This window comes from Lasioglossum baleicum, chromosome 3 (genome assembly GCF_051020765.1).
Source record: "Lasioglossum baleicum chromosome 3, iyLasBale1, whole genome shotgun sequence".
NCBI lineage: Eukaryota > Metazoa > Arthropoda > Insecta > Hymenoptera > Halictidae > Lasioglossum > Lasioglossum baleicum.
Genome location: NC_134931.1, coordinates 871,374 through 895,172, shown reverse-complemented (window position 1 = coordinate 895,172; position 23,799 = coordinate 871,374). Strand labels below are relative to the sequence as shown.

Sequence of the window (23,799 nt, the reverse complement as noted above, 5' to 3'; positions counted from 1 at the left end):
ACTCGTAGATTTATGATTAGTTTCAACTAAATATAATTGCAGATGAGAAAAAGTAGTAAAATTGACAATATTTTTAGAAGAATACGTCAAAATATAGGTGGCTTTATGAAAATTTCGGGGACTGTACATATTCCAATTTTACTAATTCTCGTTTGAGTTTTGTGACGCAGTTTCGTGGGTTTTCTCTGCATGATTTTCATACCCCTATAATCCTCTCTGAATTCGCAGATACGCGAAACAATGCACAATTAATCTAATTTGAATCGTGTCAACCCTTTGAGGACTAAAATCGCCATATTCGCCAAATCAAATTAGACTTACTCATTTTTGTCATAAAATCCGCTGGCATTTACGACAAAAATGAGCAGCCGTAATTTAAAACAGCAAAAGCATTGGAACAACTTCAAAATACTGTTACATTATTTTCAACCTATTAACCATATTAAGGAAGAAAATAAATCTCTACTACAGCTTGCCGCAATTGAGGTAGACAATTTTTATTTTGCATAAAGATCCGCTGTCTACTTATAGCTACACTGCGGATTTTTATGTAAAATAAATATGTTTTGCAACGATTGTGGGCAGCAGAAGTTAAATAAGAATTTATTTCATTGCTTAATAGATTTTCTACATTGAAAACATTGTAACAATATTCTTACAATTAGACATATCTAATCTTTTACTGTTTTATATTTCACCCAGCTAATTTCTTGATAAGTGTATAAAATCCGCTGTCTACTTACAACTATCGAAATTCATCTGAGATCTAAACGCACGAAATTCAAATGGCCAGATTCGCGTGAATCTCCGAGAGCAAAAAGTTTCTGAATTACTTTGCAATGGACACGCAAATCGAGAGTACTCTCGAGAGCAACTATCGACAGAAACTCTCCGATGGACACCTTTTGACGCATAATTTAATCAAGCGAGTACATATAATGCTTCGAAAAAAGTGTTGGTCCGCGACAGACGCGTCGGAGTCGAGGTTAAGACTGCGAGCTAAGCTCGTAAGAATTTTTCAACATATCGTGCACACATGGAGGGCAGGAACCAACTCATTTCCAGCGCAGACGATTACGTTACGTTCCCTGTGGAATGATCCAGAAAAATCTCCTCCGAAACACGCGTGAACGGAGGCTCCACGGCTCGTACCAACCAACGAAACGCAAAGCTTCGTCGAAATTCGACATCGAGAATCGAAAACGCGACTGTCAATTACCTATCAATATCAATTCGCGTATCTCGATCGTCGACTCGCCTTGTACTTTATGCAAATGTTCGTTCTTTTACTCGTTTTTCTCGGTTCCTCTCGATAACTCTGTTTTCTGGAGATAAATACCGGTTCCGTGGACCCGCCCGTTGTAAATAAAAAGCTGTCTCTTGTTGATATAATCGCGACGGAGAGCAAAAAGTCGGACTATCTTCTTCGATTCTGCGGTACGCAATTTGCATGAGAATGTACCAGCGCTATAGTCTGTTGTTCAAAGGAAGACGCTGCTCTTTGTCAGCAACGTTCAAATTCTACTAACTATTCGGAGCAACTAAAAAATATTACAATTGTTATCATTAAACTGCGGATTTGATGCATTTATGTAACAAATGGTCGCGTACGATTTAAAGCAGCGGACATGTTAAAAGTATTTAAGGACATTAATGTATTAGTTTCAGCTTAATAGAATAATTAAAAGAAGAATACAATTTTTATTCGGCTACTGTGTCCTGCAATCAATACGAACATTTTTTATCTTGTATAATGGGGGCATTATTGATATGTAGATGTAAAATAAATAACCATTGGTACAAAAATTTCGACATAGCAACACGAAGGATCGTGATAAGGTTGTTATCATAATAGCTGTCCACCCCACTCCTGTCGCTTCAGGCTTGTAACATAGGAGTAGAATGGACAGTTATTATGACCGTCCGTCTCGGTTTCCTTTTTCAACAAAATGGAGCGCAAAAACTGTTTCATTGAATTCGAAGCTACTTCCGGAGCAGGTTGCGAACAATCGAATAAAAAGATCGGTTTTGTAATTCGTGTTTTTCGCATCCTCGAGAAATAACAGTTTGCAGTTCGTTCGCGGTTTCGTCGCCGTGAGCGTCTTCGCCTAACAAAAGACGGTGGCCGCCGCGCCGGGTCTTGTTAAAACGTTCAAGGCCGCCTGATTTATTCCCTCGCGACAGAAACGATACACTGTTACGAACTTCTCGCGTTCGTTGATCGATACTTTGTTTTTTCGTAGTCGGAGCCGCGCCATCGCGCGCCCGATAAACGCTTTTACAATGTTTTCCCATAACATTTTCCACGATAAACGGCACGCCGAACAGAGACCAACGGCGCGTTCGATTCCGGTCGAGAAGAACTCCGGCGACCGATTCAACGTTACAAACAATCGCCGTTTACCGCCGAAGAGTTTACAAATAGAAACTGCAACAATGTTGCGGTTCAACTACGGCTCGATTGTCCGAAAACGATCTTTCGAAGACGACGAAAACTAAGGATGGCGTGATCAATCCAAATTCGCGACTTTCGTGATCGCTTCCGATTGACAGAGTTAAAACAATTGCGAGTTACATCGCATTTTTTGTCTGATTTATTAGATTTGTAACAAGTTTCCGCACTTTGCAAAACTTTATACATAGCATATACATACGTAAACATAAAATAAATTGTCTGCTCTTTTATACTATTTAGATAAATATTACGATTTTGATAATCGAGAAGAGGAATTAATGTTTACCTCTTTTAAATGGATCCTATGGAAATCACCAACACGGTTTTCACCGACATTTCATTAATTTTTAATTAATTAATTAATTAATTAGGATTGAATGAAAATCAGTGGGAAAACGAAATATGAAACCGAGTGTTCTTGAATTAATTAATTAATAAATAAAAAATTCATGAAATGTCGGAGAAATCTGTGTCCATGATTTCCATGGGACCCTTTTTAAATATTGAAATAAGCTACGGAAAAGAACATTGAATATTTCTTATTGTCGCCATTAGACATCGGATATTTATGCAAAACAAAAGTTTCGTACCTGAACTGCAACAAACCGGAGAGAAGCGAAAGTTTATTTTCTTCCTCAATATGTTTAACAGATTGTACATTATGTAACAGTGTGTTTTTAAATTTTGCTAATGGTTTTACTTTCCTAAATCACTAATCTAATCGATGTATTTAAAAAGAGAACTAATTCAATCGAGATGGAGAATTACGACGACACTGAACAAATTCACTCGATTAAAACAAAAAAAAGAACAGATTAAAAAAACACGATCGCGTCGTGAATGATTCTGCGATCACGGTTGGCGCTTTTACACTCTATCGCTAACGAAAACAGGCTCCGGCTCCGGCATTTTCGCGGGAAAACTATAAACGACCTTAGAACCAACGGTACAAGTTCTCGGTAGAATTCTCGGCGTCTAGTTTGGGGATTAACGAATTACCAAGCGACGGAACGACAAGAGCTGTTGACCGATTTTTTGTTTTTATGAATTGGGGTTTGAGTACAACGGAGCTGCGAGACACCAGTGAAGGCAGCGGTGCTTTTGACGATCGACTGCTAACAAGTGTAGCTGTACACGCCGTTTCAAAGCGGACGGTTCCACTTGTATAAAAGTATACATTCTATCTGGACGGTTTTCTTCGTTAGTATCGCAGCATCAATGTACTCCACTCCGTTGTACCTTTAGGAGTACAATGGGGCTGCGAAACTACCTGCAGCACTAGCGGATAGAGCGGCGCGTTTGATAATCGACGGCTAAACGGAGCCTGTATTTCGTCGCTCCTATGCGAACGGTTCCACCTGTATAAAAGCACTATACTTCGAGCAAGTGTTCGTGTTGTACCCTTAGAATCATAGCATATCTAAGTGATCCGAGACTTCCGGTGGTTCGGATGCGAGGACGAAACGCGGCGAGACGAACATACACGAGCTTGCCCGAATCCGAGCCGAGCGACGCGGAGCGCGGGACACGTGGTCGATAATGCGGTCGACGATCCTGGTTTATTGATAAAAGTCCGAGTACTTACCGCGTATAGGTGTTCGTCAGCGGCGACAAGTTACACGACGAAAACTCGGTGGCCTCGATTCACGATCTATCCGTTCGCCGGGATCGACGGATCCGCGTTCCACCCGTGGCCGAACGAAATCCGATCGTCGTACTTCCGATCAACGGAAGATATTCGCGGGAATGATCTAGAGAAAGACCATCCGAGAATCTATTCCCGATCGGCGTCGACGTTCAAGCCGGTTCGTCGTGCGATCAACACTGCGAGAAGACTAGCGGGCACGCGGCATTCCACTGTTGCCAACCTCGACGCCTGAAATTCTCTCCCGCGCGAGCCAATCGCGATCCACGCGTCGCCTCCTAACAGTGCGTGCACCGCTAGCGCGCACAGATCACGGAACGAGAAGCGTTCGAAACTTGTTCGCCGGCTAAATCACTAGAATTACAATGACCGATGCACGACGACCCTTTTCTGACCGGTACAGTTGCTACCTTGGCTTGGCCGGCTATGCGGGTGTTAGCGACACGAACTCGTCGCGGTTCTTTTTTCTTTTATTGAAGGTCTCATAAGTAGACTGTGGATCTACATATAGTGGTCCAGTCAACAAAAAGTTGTAGAGGGAAATGGAAGGAACACAATTTTTAACTTTTGGTCTTTGTTTGGACTAGCGAGGAGGTAAACATACTAAAAGTCCCCACTCCTAGAAGGTGAGCGATGTCCAGGGGGGCACGTAGAAGGTCCCCTTTTTCGGTTTTCCGCTTATATCTCGGAATCTATGCGTCCTAGCGATAAGACCATTCCATATAAAATTAAAGCTGACAAAATGTGCCACAAGATTGATTCAATTCAGTTTTTCGCTATCTCGCATAGTTACTGAGATATCCGCGCTCAAAGTTCACTAATTGTGCTGAAAAGTTAGCTAGTCAAGTAAGACAAAAAATGTGAGGCAAAAATTTCTTTTTCACAATTAGTGAAGTTTGAGCTCGGATATCTCGGAAACTATGCGAGTTAGCGAAAAACTGAATGGAATTAATCTGATAGCACATTTTGTCAGCTTTAATTTCGTATAGAATGATCTTATCGCTAGGACACATAGTTTCCGAGATATAAGCGGAAAACCGAAAAAGGTGACTTCTACGTGTCCCCCTGTAGCCCGCCCACCTCCTAGGAGTGGGGACTTTTAGTATGTTTACCTCCTAACTAGTCCAAACAAAGTCCCAAAGTTAAAAATTGTGTTCCTTCCATTTTCCTCTACGCCCCCCTCATGAGCATTCATTGACTGGACTATAGAAACTAACAACAGAAACTAAATCGATTGTTATTTGTTTTCTTAACGATTTGAACAGAGGAGAAATCATATATCGACATCTTCAATGTTTGAAATTGTTCAACAACTCCGAATTTGTGGTTTACTCATAAGAGATTTATTCAGGGCTTCGGAGTCGGTAGACAAAATTCTTAACTCCAACTCCGACTCCTACTCCTCTTTTTTTCTACCTCCGACTCCGAATCCGACTCCGACTCCGACTCTCCAAATTGAAAAAATATGTACTCAAAATAATTAAGAGTTGTAATAAAACTGAATAAATAGTTGAAATATTGTATTAAAGTCTAAGAATATGGAACAGATAACTCTGATACAACACAACACGACTGTTACTTTCTCACTTTCAGGAAATAGTTAGAAAATACTACTACCATAACTTTAACTGTTTCTCCTCTACATAGTGCCGAGGTGTCCCAAAATTCGTGAAAATCCCGAAAGGAGGTGGTTCCTGAGACCATATCAAGCGACATTTTCCTTTGCAAAAATGTTATCCGCGGCTTTGTTTGGGAGTTATTAACGAAAAACACGGACCAATCAGAGCGCGACCTAGACGCGAGTTGCGACAGTCGGCCCGGCGCGCCAACTGTCTATTGGCCGGCTGTCGCAACTCGCGTCTAGGTCGCGCTCTGATTGGTCCGTGTTTTTCGTTAATAACTCCCAAACAAAGCCGCGGATATCATTTTTGCAAAGGAAAATGTCGCTTGATATGGTCTCAGGAACCACCCCCTTTCGGGACTTTCACGAATTTTGGGACACCCTGTATACATATACAATACGTCTACAGGGTGTCCCAAAATTCGTGAAAATCCCGAAAGAGGGTGGTTCCTGAGACCATTCTAAGAGACATTTTCCTTTGCACCAAAGTCAACTGCGGCTTTGTTTAGGAGTTATTAACGAAAAACACGGACCAATCAGAGCGCGCCCTGGGCCGCAGCGCCGTCACGATGCGATGTCACGGCGTACCGCGACACTCGCTTGCCGGCGCGGCTTGGCGCGCCGGACCAGGGCGCGCTCTAATTGGTCCGTGTTTTTCGTTAATAACTCCTAAACAAAGCCGCAGTTGACATTGGTGCAAAGGAAAATGTCTCTTAGAATGGTCTCAGGAACCACCCCCTTTCGGGATTTTCACGAATTTTGGGACACCCTGTATACTGTAGATCGAATATTAGCAAGTTATTTATGTATACATAAATCTATTAATGATTTATAAACAAAAGAGCCAGAGTTGGAGTCGGAGTCGATATATTTTTTACCGACTCTGACTCCGACTCCGGGTGTCGATATACATATAGCTTCTTTTACTCCGGCTCCGACTCCAGTGATCAGCAATTACTTCCAAAACTCCGACTCCGACTCCGAAGCCCTGGATTTATTTCAACGTAATACAGCATGGAGGGTTCCAACTTGTAGCTCGCGAGTCATAAGCGGCAACTTCACCGCTGAGGTTCTTCCCCCACTCTTAGACTTTATCGTTATATGCACTTACAATAAAACACGCATGCATTGTAACAGTTGAACTTCGTCGGTGTTCCTGAAGACTCAAAAGGTTCGAATGGTGGGCACCTTGAGGTTGTCGGAGGGTGAATAAGTTGGAACCCCTGTAATATATAGAATTCTCAATATCGGAATGAATGACAATCAAGAAAAATATTTAAAGAATAAGAAGATACAGATACATAAAGATTAATATGAATGATTCTAGGATCTGGGACAAATGAGTGCTCTTTTTTTGAATGAAACGGCAATATTTCTTCTCTGCAACCACAGATATACAAATTACTAAAATATAATGAAACATCTTTTGTTTGAAATTGCTCTTTTTAGATTTCAAGATTGTTCTTCATTCTTCCTTGCGATGCAAATGGGTTAATGGCCATTGAAACCGATTTAGGGTCGAGTTACGCTGAACCGTGTAGGTACTGGCCGCTCCGGGGCCAGACTTTCGTTTGTTTTTGTATCTACCGTTTAGACATGGCCATCCGTGCGGTCGACTGAATTCGTTCCGATGTTTCTCCACGACCTACCGTTTCGTGAACGTCTGATCATTTCCAGATGTGCTTTCCAGAGAGAAAAACAGTAGATGCGCGGCAGAAAAAATGTGTTTAGGGTCTCCACAGGCTCCTTAGATAAGGACAATCGATATCTCTCCTCTGCAACGTCATTCAGATAACAGAAAAGCACCACACATCCTACATGTACATACAGGGTGTTCATTTGAGAACTGTCCAGCCGAATATCTCGAAAAGTATGAAAGATATTAAAAAAGTGTAACACACGTGTCCAAGGACTTCGAGGGGGAAAGAGGGGGTCGGTATCAGTTTTTTATTTGGGTGGCGTTTTCAAGGTCATTTGAAGGTCAACTTTGTTTTTTCAAATGGAAACCTATATTTTTTATCACGGGATCTTCACGGGATTTCAGAATTGATTTACAAAATCTAGGTCAAGGTCATGATTTGTGTAGGGTCGTAAACGTTTGGTCTACTCGATCATCTGTTGGGGCCTTGAAAGGCCTCTCTGTGAGGTGGTTCTGGTAGGGTCGTGCATAGGCATCCCCTGCGGTGTGTAGAAGGGTGTAAAAAAGGTTCTGGGGTGTAGGTAGCAAACAACACGATGGTCGACACTTCGTCTTTTGTGCGAGCATCACGAGGGCCCCTCAAGTAGCTTGCCAAAACCCACGGACCTGTATAGGCACGGAAAACGGGCCCATGCCGTGATTTACACGCGGAGACAGGTGCGTAATTTCCTGGAAAGCTTCCCCTTCTACCACTAAGAGCCGGTTCAGACACGGCGGAAACCGTGCGATTTCTGTTTTCGAATTTTCTTCATATTCGCACATATTCGAGACATTTAAAGGAAAAGGATATTAACACTAAATGAATTCCATAGATAGAATGTTGAAATAACAAGCACTATGTTTAATGGTTCTTTCCTTGACAATGTCGTAAAAATCATATTAAATTAATATATAATAGTTTAAAATTCACATGATAAACTAATTTTTTTTTAATATTCACTTAGACCACTTTCATAATTATGGGCACATATGTATGATCCAAATTGTGCCGCGTTTAGATTCATTTTAATAAGAGAAACTTCACAAATATGTTGGAAAAAGTTTTGTAGAAAGAGAAGAAAAAAGAGGAAAGTTCCCCATGTGGATTCACATTGTAATCGATACGCAGCCTTTTAAACTGGGCCGGCCGCCTCGATCCTTCGGTCCGTCCCTTTTCGTTCCCTGTCCTTCTCTATGTTCGGCATACTTGAAATAACGATTAGTGATACTTCAGAGCACCGTGGTATAATCTCGAGGCGGCGGGAACACTGTATCTCCTTGAGCCACTGATATGTGTCTCGCGCAGAGAATCGCAAGAGGGGAATCTGATGGTGGAGAGGGGAACAGGCAAATTAGAGAAATCGAGTCTTCAACTAAATCACGATTACGTATGGATTTCTCCAAAAGCAAATTAATAACATCCAATAGAGCAGTTTGTAGCAGAAAAGATTTTGATACGTACAAATTGTTTTTGCCAAGAAATAAAAATTGTCTAGATCAATTGCAAGGATCTGGTACCAACCAGAAATTTCTTTCCTTTTCGAGTAACTTCTGATACTTTTGTCAACGTTTTTAAATGATTGCACGAGCGAGTATGCTCTGATGTATGCTAAAATTTGGTCTCGTTTTAATTAGAGCATATCAGGTTTAATCGAAGCAATGATTAACATACAAAGCGAGCGTTTCGAAGCTTCGATTGTGAGACTTCGAGTAGACTGTCAACGAACCCAGTATGTGAAATCGATTCTGTTTTGCAGGTAGTCACATTCTGCTAGAGAAATTACGGAAATACAAGCCGAAGATCGCCGTGTTCAACGGTAAGCTGATATACGAGGTGTTCTCTGGAAAGAAGGAGTTCGGATTCGGTAGACAGCCCAACCTGGTGGAAGGAACCAACACGGTGAGCCTAAATAAAAAGAAATTAATCAATTGCAATTCGTTCATAGCGAAACATTATTGTATATAATAATTTCAATTGCAGTACATGTGGGTGATGCCATCGAGCAGCGCGAGATGCGCGCAACTGCCGCGAGCGGCGGACAAGGTGCCGTACTACGCGGCGCTGAAGAAGTTCCGGGATTACTTGAACGGTGCGATCTCGCACCTGGACGAGTCGGATATCGTGTTTGCGGACTCGAAGCTGAAGAAGAAGGATCACGATGCGATCGAGGATAAAAAGCCCGGGTTCTGCGACGATCTGACGAGCGAGGGGGACAGCAGGATCACCGAGGTGAACGGTACGGTGATCAAGCAGGAGCCAAACTCGCAGATACCAGGCAAGAAGAAGCGAGGCAGGCCGAAGAAGATCAAGAACCCGGAGGATCAGCCTCCCCCGGATCCGGAGAAGCTGGATGCGAACGGGGAGGTGATCAAGAAGCGTCGAGGACGCCCGAAGAAGATTCACCAGCAGCAGAAACAACAGGAGAGGGAGATGAGAGAGCGGGAACAACAGCAGCAACAGCAACAGCACCAGATGGGACACTTATCGGACGGTTACGGCGTGGTGCCGAACTGTTTCTCGCCGCCGAAGACGTTCGCGCACATGGCTCCGTACCCGCAGCCGATGAACGACTCCGGGTTCTACGGGCAGGGGATGAACGATAGTCCGTACAACATGAACGCGAAGCAGAGCCCGGTGCATCTGCAGCACTACAGCCAGAGCCCGAAGTCGATGTCGCTCTCGTTCACGCACTCGGACCTCTCGTCGGAGATCAACACCGCGATCTCCTCGGAGAACAACCTGGAGCCTTCGCCGTTGACCTCGCCGAGCGTCGAGCACCCGGACTTCGAGCCTCCGACCAGCATCTCCCAGCAGAACATGAGCAACGACCATCGCCAGTACAACCCGGCCGGGAACGGCGAGAATCCGGGCCACCACGGGAGCCCGGGCACACCGTCTCACCCGAGCTACACCAGCTATATGGGTTACCACGAGCAAGCCTCGGAGCCGCACAATCCGCATCCACATCAGACCACCCCGACGCCGTTGAGCCAAACCACCGACGAGCACTCGCACCATTCCCACCCGACTCCGCCGCACACGCATCCCCACACGCCCACGCACTCCTCGATGTCGCCGCATCATCCCCACGAGCAGTACGGCATCAAGAGGAACACGGGCCAGGACGTGGCTTCGAAGAGTCTCAGCGATCTGGAGTCCTTGGTCGACCAGATCCCGAGTATAGCCGATGGAGGCAGCCAGCGGCTCCAGCACGGTCACCCGGGCATGAACGACGACGGCAGCCTAGCGGAGAAGATGGACGCGCATCACCAGTCCTATCTGTCAGGTTTCGCCGGCATGGCCAACGCGGGAATGTCCAATTATAGTCCGCCCCTGGCACCCGGTGGCTCGATTTACCCGAGCTCGTTGCACAACTCGCCGAACGACGGCTACGGGTCCCTGTACGCGATGAACGGTCGCCAACATCAAGACTCGCAGCAGCAGCAGCAGCAACAGCAACAGCAACAACAACAGCAACACCAACAGCAGCAGCAGCAACAACAGCAGCAGCAACAACAACACAGCAAATCCTACACGGTGGAGAACCTGGCGTCGAGCAACTACACGCCCAGCATGAACCACGGACACCCCGGCAACTCGTACCCGAACATTATACCCGGACCGCACTATCCGGTGCCGATGGGTTCGACGAACGGGTACCTTTTCGGCGGCCTCGAGCCCAGCCTGATGCAGCGCACCTACGGGATGGGCGGTATGAGCGGCATGGGAGGAATGCACCCGTCCCTCGGTCACATGGCCAATCCTTATCCTTACAACGGATCGTATTCTAGTTCCTTCGACGCGTATCCGGCACCACCGGCGGGTATACACGCGCCAAGCGCAAACTATCCCGGCGGGTACACGAGCGTCGGCGGCACAACGCCGGGCACATCCACGCCGCCATCTTACCTCCCGTCTCACCATAGGCCGCCGGTCGACCTTGCTTACGACGGTGTATGATAATCGATGTAAAGCTATTCAACGAGCGATAGCGTCTCGAGGCGCTGCGTTTATCTTTTCTACGTATTTTTACACGTTTAGGATCCGCCGCCGCCGACGACAACGTCGCCGTCGTCCGAACGGAACGAAAGCTTCCCTTTCACGTTCAGGACGATCTCTGACGCGACTTTGCTGCCGCGATCACGAGCTCGCGAACCGCGCGCGTTTTCTTCCTTCGTCATTCTCTCCTGTTTCTATTCTCTCCTCTCTTCCGCTTGCATCTATCCTACTCCGACCAACGCGACTCCTCCAAAAAGCTTCATCCTGTTTCTTTAAAGCGATCCCCCTCTCCTCTTTGTCGCTCGCGATCCAAGATCACGCGACAAACGAAGAAAACGCCGAAGAACGAGTCGGATCGGTCGCGTTCGAGCCAATCCGTTTCAAATCGCATGGAATTTGGTCCCACACTAACCGGTTGCAAACTTGCAAGATTCGTTAGACACCTTTAGAGATTAAGATGTCAGTCGTCTAGGTGAAATGATTCCGAAGATACCGCTCGTGGTCCAAAAGTCAGGCGAGAAATAGGAAAACCTTCTCCGCAACCATTTTTAAGATGAATTCGAAAACTTTGATAGTCGGTAGAGTATTCTTGCGAACCGTTTCGACTAGCTGGCTGAAAGGCGAAATATTTGTGTCTGAGATCGAACAAACGAATTTCGCGAGATTGTGTGAAATTCGCGAGTATGCGACGAATTCTGCGTGTTGAACGGTGTCTCGATATTGGGCGTGCTTGCGATGCTATCGATCTCTCCGTCGAATTGATGTCGCGATCGTCTGTGGCGAGGAAAACGGTCCCCGTTTCCCTCGTTCCTCTGTCGATTCTGTTGATTCTCTTGTAAGCGCGTCCCCGCGCGCACCGTTAACTGTTATATCGTTTCGTTGTTGTTGAGAATATTGTTTCGCCGGATCGACACACCTGGCAAAAGTGCAATCCGTTGTCTCGGACGGGGTCACGGTCTCGTGGACGTTTCTCGCGACACGGTCCCGTTCGAATTTCAAAAGTCTCTCGCGCATTCGTTGTTACTTTCTTCTCTCTCTCATTATCTTCTATCCTTCCTCATTTTCCTTTTATGTTTGTTTAGTCTGTTGTAGAAGAGGGAAAAAGCTCTTTCGTTGGTTCGTCTTCGATTCCGCGTCTCTGTACCGTTTCACGAAAATCGTCCGCGAACGAAACGAATCTGCGAATTAACGGGACGCTCGTGCATGTACATACACACCACGCATACACAGACAGACACGCGGACACACGGACACAGATCGCCGTGCTGTAATTTCAGAGCTTGCACCGGAAACCGTAATCGCACGTGCTCATTACGTGGAACATAATTACGCGGCGTTAGTGGGCGAATTCCGCTCGTCTCTCGCAAGACCGTCCCGCAAAAATTTGGAGATACTTTCGGTTCGCGGTGTGATGAATGTGGCGTCGCGGTCGCAACCGATATATATGTATATGTTACAGAATACATTATTATTATTATTATTAATATTATTACATGGTTATTATTATTATTATATTATTATTATTGAATGAGAGCAATAACGCGGACGCGCGTGTACACACACGATTAATTGCGAGCTGTACATGCTTAATGCGAATCTAGTCAATTCGATTCGTTGAATCGTAGCACCGTTCCAACGCGATAAGCCGAGTCCCTTTGCGCGCCGATTTAATCCGGCGATTCTTCAACCAAATCGGTTCATTATTCACGAAGAAATCCCACGAACTTCGTGAACCTTGATCTACGTCCTGATGAGGATCCAACATTCTAAAGAGAACCGCGGTGGTCGTCGGTGACTTAAAAATCATTGTCATAATACCAGTAGCTCTGAAGATCAATTGGTTTGTCCCGAAATCAACTAAAATTATAGTCTAAGGTACAAACTTCATTGTCAAGTAACTAATAATAATTGTTCGTCGCTCTCTGATCGTTTACACGAATGAAATAAGCAAGACTTGTACGAAACATTCTGAGCTTGTTGATCCACTGACTAACACCAGAGAGAGAGAGAGAGAGAGAGAGAGAGAGAGAGAGAGAGAGAGAGAGAGAGAGAGATGATGCTCTTCGGAAAAAAGTCTTTCTCGTTGCTCTCGAGGGCGTAGATCAAGATGGTTGAATTCGTTGGGAACAACGCCTTTGTGAATAATTAGCTGAAAATCGTATCGTCGGGATCCAGAGGTCCGCCTGTAGAAGACGCTGGCGGCTGCGACGTAATTGGAGGTAGCCGACCGTGAACGACCGACCATGCGGCGTTCCTAATTAGTATCTCGTGCGAAAGCTCCATGAGCGCGCGCGATTCGTCGAGGAAACTGAAAAACGCACAGGCAGGATCCACGGCCAACGAGGAACGATCGTAAACGTGCCTCGCCGCACAGCGGGCCAAACTGACGAATTCTCTGTCGAAATCAAAGAACTTCCGACAGAAATCAGATAGAGCGACGATTTCTTTTCTAAATTAAAGCTAAAATATTGCGGGACAAAAAAAATTAATAATTATTTCAACGAAAGAATTGTGATTTCATTAGTTCTTTTCACACAATTCGATTCTTTGATAATTAAAAATCGTTTCCATCCTAATTTGTATTGGATAAATCACAATTTTCTTGTAATTCCGGTGGTTCAACACAGATTTTCAAAGTTAAAAAACGCCCGTACCGTAATCCCTTTATTTTTCCAGATTCTGCAATATTTCAACTGTAATTTAAGAAAGTAATCGGCACTCTATCCCATTTCTATCGAAAGTTCTTTGATTTTGACAGAGAATTCATCAGTTTGGCCCACTGTGCGTTGCCTCTCTGCTCGCTGTTCGCGTCGACGAACCTCGGCTATCACAGAACATCGAGAGTTTTTTCCATGTACAGACTGAGCCACGCGCCGTTAACCTGTTAAACGAGCGACGACATCGCTCATCCCGTTCTCGTTAATCATATTTCCGTTTCTTCGTTTATTCCGCGTACTTTCCCCGTCGTTGTCATCCTGATGGCCGATCGGAGAGGAGCGCCATTGGAACGCGACGCTAACGCGGGAGAATCCTGATGCAGTAGCGCTCGGTTTCGCAGGATATCTTTCTTTGCGTTGTATTCATTCATTGAAGTGTTTTTTGCTTCCAGCAGGCCTGTCTGTCAGTCCCAGACGTTTATGCGAACACGCTATGAGAACGTAAACATATTGAATTTGCCCTGGCAACTTTTTCAAACCAGTTTCGGACAGCAGATTTAACTCCTTCGCTTCCGTGGAAGAGATATCTCGTTACCATGATGTTTCTCTTTGTAAATTTGGCACGAGTGATCAATTTTTAAAATACGTCATCGTCGGTAAAAGATGATAAATATAAAATACTCCATATTTGACACAGTCAAAGTTTCTATTGTTTATTTTGTATGGAATGCTTGAAAGCATGGTGAAATGCATAATGTGACAGAACAATTTTTACTGAAATATCTGGTTTCTAACTACACATTCTATTATATAGTTGTATTGCTGTATATTATAGATCTTCTACATAGATTACAATTATCCCTCTGCTGATTGTGTAAAGTATGAAGTATTTTCTATTCATTCCAATGTGACATTCCTTAAAATTCGATTACTTGTGTGAAATTTTCCAATGAGAAACTTCGTATGAATAATAAAGATACACGAGATATCTCATCGTTCATTGTACGACGAAATCATGGTGACGAAATACCTCCGAAAGGGTTGAATTATCCACATCGAACCGAGTGCTACCGAGACCAAATTTGTATCGAATCGCGACGAGTCGTTTTCATGAAGGGATCGAGCGAAGTTCGAGACGATCGGTCGTTTAACGGGTTAAGCTTCTCTCGCTTATGAAGTTTGTAAAGCTTTTTTCTAACGGAGTGCATATTGAATAGTTCTATTGTATCGTAACCGCGTCGTCGAAGGACACTGCACGGGATAAATAATTTAAGTGATCCGACAGCCGGGACGCGTTCCCGATCGATTCCCAGATCAATCGGGTAGGCATCCTCGCTCTCGCAACCTCGCACCCGCTACAGCCATATATTATAGCCGTTCTCTCGTTGCAGATTCCGTTTTATCGTCAGTCGTCCGCGAGTGATTACACACACACACACACACACACACAACACATACCGGCGTTGAAAACACGCGCGACTTCTCCGCGAACTCGCGCGACACCACCGCTGTGAGAATATTTCGTATGTTACCGTGATTTTTACATAGTTATCGCGTTATTATGTTGTCTCGTTGATTATATTTGATTGCCGCGTTTCGAACAATCGAGGATCCACGGGTGCCGGGCGCCGATCGACGCGCGAACCAGTTGATTTTAGATGCATGCCTGATGATATCGGCGCATCCTTTTTTGTCGCTGATCGACGCTGTACAATTATGCATCTGGCATGATTATATATATAAATAAAAAAAACAACTGAAACGTGAGAGCGCTCGCGCACGCCCGCTCCAACGAATCACAGCAAACAACAACAACAACCAAGAGAAACGAATCCGTAGAGATACCGCTCGACACATATATACATAGTTTGTTGGATCGCGGGCGCGCGCGAGCGCTCACGGTTCACAAAAATTATACATAAAGTATAAATATATTATATATTGACTATCTACGATAAGCGAGAAACATTTATCTCGAGTAATCACATAGAATGTGTTGAAAACATTTAAAATGATGCACAGGGTATAGATGAGAGAATCGTTGATATAATAACTGATGTCTATATAATGAATGTTTCTTTTGTTCTCTATCGGCCTCAAGGACACAATGCCGCGTACGATCGACAATTACTATAGTAGATGTTTTTTCAGAATCCATTCCGATTCCGAGGTGGAACAGTTATAGCATAAGTGTCTGTCGGTGTTAAACGTTTTCATCGATGATTAAATGAAATGAACCGAACAAAAGGGAAACATATGTGACAGGAGAATTTCAAAATGAGGGAGTGAGAGAGACACAGTGTACGTGTGATACAGAGAGAAAGAAAACGAGAGAGAGAGATAGAGAAAAAAAGCGTGTGTATGCATGTGTGTTTGAGAAAAAGAGCGAGAGAGAGAGAGAGAGAGAGAGAGAGAGAGAGAGAGAGATGCAGTCGTGAAGGAAGCGGAAACGAACGCGTTGCCGTGCCGAACGGAACCAGCCATCGCTATCAACTAATTGAACATTTCGTCGATTAATCGAATTAACTTGATTGTAAATTGATCGCTAAGGATTAACTATTAAGTATAAATATATTATACAGATTTAAGTGGTTTCGCTGTTGATCGTATCGAAATAAACAAACAAACAATGAAAAAAAAGGAAATAATAATAATAATACAAGCAAACACGAACGAAAGAAATGACGAAAGAACGATGACAACGGGAGAGTAAGAGAGCAAGAAAGAAACAGAAAGAGAGGAGAGAGAATCGAGAGAGAAATTGCACGAGCGAGTTTGAAAACAGCTCGGGCCTGCAAATCGGCCTGCCAACGTATTTTTTAATCGCTTCGCTATTCTACCTAATCGAACTTAGTATGCCAAACATACAGACAAACACGTGTTATGAAAAACTTGTGCGTCCAGACGATCAGATATCGATGTAACCACCGTCGTCGTCGTGACAGATCCGAAACGTGGTAAAAACGATCGCTCGCTCAAATCAAACGGCCGCTTCTACCTTTCGCGAAAACGTCTGTCACGATTCCGATTCGATGGAGAGATCAATCTCCACAATTCGACCAACTCGATGTAGCTTTAACGAGTGTTAGAAAGGAGGGCTGGTCGATCACACGTTCGATGATTCCTCGCAGATCTTCTTTCTCTTCTTTCGTTGCGCCCACACCTACCTAGATTCTCCTCCCAACATACAGTGACTCACACTAGTATTCGGACACTGTTAAAAAGACCATAGGTTTCTTAATACTGGACCATGCGATTTAAACTTTTTCAAGAAGTTAGAATAATTGGTTTTACATAGGTGGTTCTACACTACACAACGTGAAATTTTTAAAGAAATTGCAAGTTGTCGGAACTGCAGAGAAAGCACTGAAAGTTGTATTTTGTAACTTTTTCCAACAAAACACGTTTCGTAGATTTGTATCAATTGGATATATTCTACAAATTTCATGAAAATCGGGCGACGTTGCAATGATCTGCAAACATTTAAAGATAGCAAAAATTTCAATTTTTCACAATTTTCGGCCTCCAACTGTAATAAATCAGCCGATTTCAATGAAACTTTCACAATGCACATAATTGACACAGATCAACAAAACGTATTTTTTAAATTTTCAATATAGGCTCACACAACAAAGTTGTAACTCTCAGTATTTTCTCTGCAATTCTACCAGTTGCAATTTTTGAAACAATTTCTTTTCACATCGTGTAGTAAACTCAATTGGTCTAACTTCGCAAAAAAGTTCAAATCGTATAGTGCAATATTAAAAAAGTTATCGTTTCTTGAGAGCATCCGAATATTAATGGGAGTCGCTGCACATAGTCATAGTCACTGGTATTGGTATCGCTAGACTGCGGATTTTATGCGTTCATAAGAAAAATTGTGGCAGATCCAATTTAAGGACCATGGTCATTCTATTTATTGATGCAGAGAGGTTTGATTTTGCATTTAGATCTGTAGTCTAAAAATCACTGTGCAACACCAAAAATAGTTTGCCATGTCCACTGGGCGATTCTTATAGAGTTTGTCATTCCAAAATCAAATCCGGATCAGAATTGAAAAAATGAAAAAGTTGCGGGTTTGAGTCGAAAGATAGAAGGAGAGACTTTCCAGGAGAATTAGAACAATTCCGCTTCCGGATGTGGTTTTCGAATGAGAATGATCGTTCGCTCGAAAATGGACTCGCGATGATACAAAACCGGTGGGTGGATCACCACGCTTTTCGTTGCCTGTTCCTGCCACGAGCATCATAACGGAGTAGGACTAGGGCTGGAGATCCAACCTTTCGATCGATAGAGTTTCGCGGATCGTTTAGAGTTGAACAGAGCCACTGGATCGCGCGCGAAATTGATTCGGGAATAATAGAGAGAACAACGAGTACCGGGAATATTTCGAGGAGGGACATTTCATCCGATCTCGGAGAGTCTATCATCGTTTTCAAGGGTTCGCTGCAGCCGCTAACGAAGCCCCGTTGCAACGAGCATCGAGATTCCCATTCGCGAAGGGTTGATTGCTGATCCGCGGCCAAAGAGTGCGCCAGCTACCCCGAATGTCCACTTTTTTACCAGCTGCGTTCTCTATTCCGAATGCGCGAGTTTCTCGCTCTGGTGCCAGTGAACGGCACGTTGCAATCGTTCTCGGTCTCACCGAGATCATCGACGAGATACTATTACATCGGTGCCGAGATACACGAAGAAGAAAACTTCGACCTCCGATAACTGCTCCAAGTCCTTCGTGATCGTGTAGATCATCGAGAGGCAAAGCTGTGCTCGAAATCGAGCGAAAAATGTTGTTCGCGTATTTGTAATCTCGCGGTGTCCTGACTCGAATCCGATCGTGAGATAGAAGCCGTGTACAACTTGTATTTCTTTCGTGGAATCGCAATTAGCCGTACCCGTTCCCCTCCCCCCGGAATGATCTTCTCGACAATGATCGTATTGTAATCTTCTTTCGCTGTAAACTGTCCAAAGATAAGCGCAACGACTTTATCGAGGGGAGGAAGTGTGTGATTGTATTGTAGAGCGTCGCGCGAAACCTTAGCTAGAAAAAAAAGGAACACCGAGGCCATCAGTGTATGCGTTTCAATTGTACGGTATACATGGATGAACGACATCGCGACGCGCGATACCTCTTGTACATTTTAAACCGAACGGAAACTGTGGAGACAAACTTTTCTCTTTCCCGACTCGCATTAACGGAGTCATTGGCAGTTTGTGTCAACAAATAAACTGATTCGTTAAAACGAAACGACCCAGACCCTATTATTTCCACTCCTTCTAACTGAACATTTTGCGTGACGCGTCCTTGATTATTAAATAACAGGCGGAGTCTGTGCGGACGGCTGGAGATGACAATTTTCATCTCTACGCTACTTTTCAATCAAGTTCCCTTCGGAATATGCAACCTGTGCTACTTCAACGAGTCGGTAACTGCATTTTTAATTTGCATTACATTTTCGGCGCGTGGTCCTTAGATGGCGCCGAAATTTGAGCTGTAGCGAATGTCGATAATGTGAATTCATATTTTATCGATGTAATTAGCTTTCTGTTTTACCGACAACATTGATATTGAATTGTATACTTCGCTTTTATATAGACCGCTATCCACCATTTTGAATTATCTTGTGGCGTCATTTGTGTTCACTATGTAGATACTTCGTTATCTTGTCTACTATGTATATACGTAGGCCTGTGGATTAAAAAATAGAAATTGGGAAAATAAGAAAGAAAAAGAAAGAAATCAAAGTCCACAATGAAGTCCACCAAGATCACACAATTTGCTAACTCAAATTACTCAAATGCGAACGCACAGAGCCATTTGCAAAAATTCCTGAAACATGTAAACGAGTCTTAAGAATACTCCACAACATCGCGTCTTGCTCTCTGCATTCTGATAGTCTGTGCTTCAGGACAGGATAAAGTGTCGGTTCATTGTGTCCATCGATAATTGTAATTACAATTTTAGTTTATAATGCCGCTAGAAAATCTTGAAGAAGAGGGTTTGGAGAAAAACCCAAATTTGGAATTGGCGCAAACGAAGTTTTTGTTAAGTTTGCCCGAACACAAAGATGATCCTACCTTAAAGAACAAACTTTTAGATGCCATCAAAGCAGAAAGTGAGATTGCATCTTTTTCATTGTTTTGAATACTGCGATATGTTGACATATTTGGTTAGCTTCGGTTACAATGCGCTATCATTGAATATTGTTCATTTAATTATTACCTTTATTAACGCATCCTCGTTTATATAGAAATATGTTCGATACACTGTTGAGACATTTACCCTAACCTCTTTTGTCTTCTATCTTCTGTACAGTTACCGTGATACTGGCTGTTTTTATTACTTCATTAATACCTGAATGTTATGAGTGATAATTTTATATATTTGTTTGTTTAATATATAATATCTATATTTGCGATTTTTGTAGACATGGCTCCATTTTACGAAGACGTATGTAAAGATTTGGATTGGCCAGTAGACGAAACCCTTCTGGCTGAAATGAAAGCACGCAATGCAGAGAAATTGAAAGAGCTCGATGACGCGATTGAGGACGCCGAGAAGAATTTAGGAGAAATGGAGGTTCGCGAAGCGAATCTGAAAAAGTCTGAGCACCTTTGCAGAATAGGGGATAAAGCGGGTGCTATCTCTGCGTTTCGAAAAACCTATTATAAAACTGTGTCTTTGGGACATAGATTAGACATCGTATTTCATAACATTAGGATCGGATTATTCTATTTGGATCACGACCATATTACAGCAAGTATAGAGAAAGCCAAGAGGTACGAAAACATTAAAATTAAGTTCTCGTATAACGATACTATATAAGATACCAAGAAACATTCTTGTAATGTTATTAATGTAGTTTAATAGAAGAAGGCGGTGATTGGGACAGAAGAAACAGACTGAAGGTTTACCAGGGAACATACTGTATAGCAGTGCGAGATTTCAAAGAAGCTGCAAATTTCTTCTTGGACACGATTAGCACGTTTACGAGTTACGAGCTGATGGATTACAATACGTTTGTTAGATACACAGTATACTTAAGTATGATCAGTTTACCACGAAACGAACTTCGTGATAAAATTATCAAAGGCTCTGAAATTTTGGAAGTACTTCATAGTAACCAGGATGTAAAAGTTTACTTGTTCTCTCTGTACAATTGTCAATATGCTGATTTCTTCAAGAATCTCGGTACTGTAACATTCTTTCGAATAGATAAAAACCTGCTTATTGTACAAGCGAGAACATGTAACTGCATGATGATTCTTTTTCAGCACACGTCGAAGGTTTGCTGCGCAGGGACTATTTAGTATTTCCTCATTATCGGTATTATGTTAGAGAAATGCGCATTCTTGCGTATACACAACTTTTGGAATCATACAGATCTCTGACGCTACAGTATATGGCGGAAGCTTTTGGCGTCACAGTGGAATACATCGATCAGTAAGCTTTGCAAGCTAATTAATTGCAATCAGATTTGGACGTTAAACGTAGAATTAATTGATTTTAATAAGCTAGAAATATTACATTGATGTTCCTTAATCCTTTTAATCTGTCTAGTTTTGTCATAAATGCATAAAATCCGCAGTCTAATCATTAGTTATGTTAAATATTGTCCAACTCTGATTGAAAGATATAATCAGTCTTTGTAATATAATTTGTTTTCTTGCAGGGAAATATCACGTTTCATTGCAGCTGGAAGACTGCATTGTAAAGTTGATCGTGTTGGCGGAGTAGTCGAAACCAATAGACCGGATAGCAAAAATTGGCAATATCAAGCTATGGTCAAACAAGGGGACTTGCTGCTTAATAGGGTGCAAAAGTTGTCACGTGTTATTAATATTTAATTATATACAAAGAATAAATCGTGATGATTCAATATCAAACCACAAAACCTACTCATTTTTGCGTGCTTAAAATTCTTCTAGATTAACTTGTAACATACTTAATATTAATTTTGTATCAAAGACCTTCATTATAATTATTCAATTTTATGGTAAAAATACACATTAAATATGCCTATTCATACACAACGTCTTTCTGTGTGTCCCTACCTACAAATAAAGCAATATTATATTTCGTAAAACAACTAATTCAAAACTATATTATGTAGAATAACATATATATGTAATAGCAAAATAATCGCAACGATTTGCGGTTTATCAGATTACGGTCACTTGATATCTTTTTCAATATGGCTTTAACCGTCGTTCGACTTCCATCCATATATGTGAGTTCTTGAATAAATATTTATGTATTTCTACAGAAAGTTTATTCTTAAAATAAATGTTTATTTCGGCTGTGTAATATTTAATGCGATTAACGATTATAATTAAAATATTTTATTATGAATCACAGCTGATGATTCAATTTTCGATTGAAGATAGATTTATACTGTTTCGTTCTCAGCATAATATTTTAATAATTGTCTGTGCTAATACGGTCAGATTGGCGGAGAGTTTGTTTAATTGGTGCTGAACGGAACTGTTCCGTGTCCTTGCTAATAGCGGCGATAGTATAGTTTCACAAAAAATGAAACGGTTATTTTTCAATGTTTTTTTTTTGTTCAAATTCATCTTAGATCGGAAGTTTCGGCAAAATTTCCCCTACAAAATAGCAAAACAGTGGCCATTTTACTTATCTCGGGAAAATTTCTCCTACAAATAGTAGAACAGCGGCCATTTTACTTATTTCGGGAAAACTGTATCAAGTTCACACCATGAAGTAAGTACTTCATGGTTCACACCTGTTCACACGAAGGGCGGACGAAAAATATTCGAAAAATTTCAAAATATTGTTGTATTATTTTCAACCTATTAAACATATTTATATTAAGAAAGAAAATATAAATTTATATTTCATTCGAGTTTCTTGCAATGCCCAGGTAGAAAACTTTTATTTCCCATAAAGACCCGCTGCCTAGCGATCCTGGATCCACCATTGATGTTTTCCGATCAGCAAATGGAAGATTTTAATCAATCGATGCCAAAACTACAAGGTTAGCGTTACTGTGAACGAAATTGTGCGTACAAGAGTTTTTTGAGAAACCTACGCAACCAATTTCGGTGTAACGGTTTATTCTACTGGGGCCTGATACAGTCTAAAACGTAAACATCGAAAATGGGCCGAAGAAAGAGTAAACGACAGGCTCCTCAGAAGAGAAAAGCCATCGAGCCGATGGATATACAATTCACGTGTCCATTTTGCAACCATGAGAAATCCTGCGAAGTTAAAATGTAAGTTCTGTGTTTCGAAAGAAATCCAACATCTGCTGCATTATTTGGCGTTATTATTATTGTATATATGGCGTTATTTGTGATTTCAGGGACAAAGGTCGAAACACAGCGAAGATTTCCTGTCGCGTCTGTTTAGAAGATTATCAAACCACAGTCAACGTGTTGTCAGAACCGATCGACGTATACAACGACTGGATTGACGCGTGCGATGCCATCAATTAAACGTTATTTGCGTGATCTCAAAACAAACGGACTTGTGCCTTTTTTATACGCTTGAAACTATTGTAAGATCGTATCGATGTTTACGATTAACCTTATTCTTCGAAAACTATACTAAATATTTTATACTTCTGACTACGATGAATTCTCGACGATGTTGATCAGTATTTTGTACATTATTGTTATATATGAAACACATCTTGTTTTTTAAAAATAAAAATAAAGAAATGCTGTGATAATTATTTACAAAATACGTATTTATATTCATTCCCAGAGCAACTTTACGAATA

General features: G+C 42.4%; 4 protein-coding genes across 5 annotated transcripts in view; 3 read left to right on the top strand and 1 right to left on the bottom strand.

Moving 5' to 3' along the window:
* The window catches only part of Dnmt3 (DNA methyltransferase 3), a 174,686-nt gene extending 170,391 nt beyond the window's left edge, over positions 1-4,295 (bottom strand). For both annotated transcript variants that reach the window (XM_076420109.1, XM_076420113.1), the window contains exon 1: positions 4,041-4,295. The gene's annotated coding sequence lies outside the window, so the exon portion shown is untranslated. The remainder of the gene's footprint in view (positions 1-4,040) is intronic.
* Tdg (Thymine DNA glycosylase) overlaps positions 1-18,822 on the top strand; it is a 148,549-nt gene extending 129,727 nt beyond the window's left edge. The window contains exons 9-10 of the mRNA XM_076420116.1: positions 9,157-9,299; positions 9,381-18,822. Of these exons, the coding sequence (XP_076276231.1) occupies positions 9,157-9,299; positions 9,381-11,360 (2,123 nt within the window). The 3' untranslated portion in view covers positions 11,361-18,822. The remainder of the gene's footprint in view (positions 1-9,156; positions 9,300-9,380) is intronic.
* A 1,114-nt stretch (positions 18,823-19,936) lies between these two features.
* Positions 19,937-22,087, top strand: Rpn7 (regulatory particle non-ATPase 7). Its single transcript, XM_076420124.1, has 5 exons — positions 19,937-20,169; positions 20,482-20,833; positions 20,917-21,245; positions 21,329-21,497; positions 21,727-22,087. The coding sequence occupies exons 1-5, from the start codon at positions 20,025-20,027 to the stop codon at positions 21,899-21,901; spliced, it is 1,170 nt and encodes a 389-aa protein (XP_076276239.1). The 5' UTR covers positions 19,937-20,024; the 3' UTR covers positions 21,902-22,087.
* A 674-nt stretch (positions 22,088-22,761) lies between these two features.
* Positions 22,762-23,760, top strand: LOC143207081 (transcription elongation factor 1 homolog). The gene is made up of 3 exons (XM_076420129.1): positions 22,762-22,778; positions 22,939-23,290; positions 23,380-23,760. The coding sequence occupies exons 2-3, from the start codon at positions 23,175-23,177 to the stop codon at positions 23,510-23,512; spliced, it is 249 nt and encodes an 82-aa protein (XP_076276244.1). The 5' UTR covers positions 22,762-22,778; positions 22,939-23,174; the 3' UTR covers positions 23,513-23,760.
* Positions 23,761-23,799: the final 39 nt, after the last annotated feature.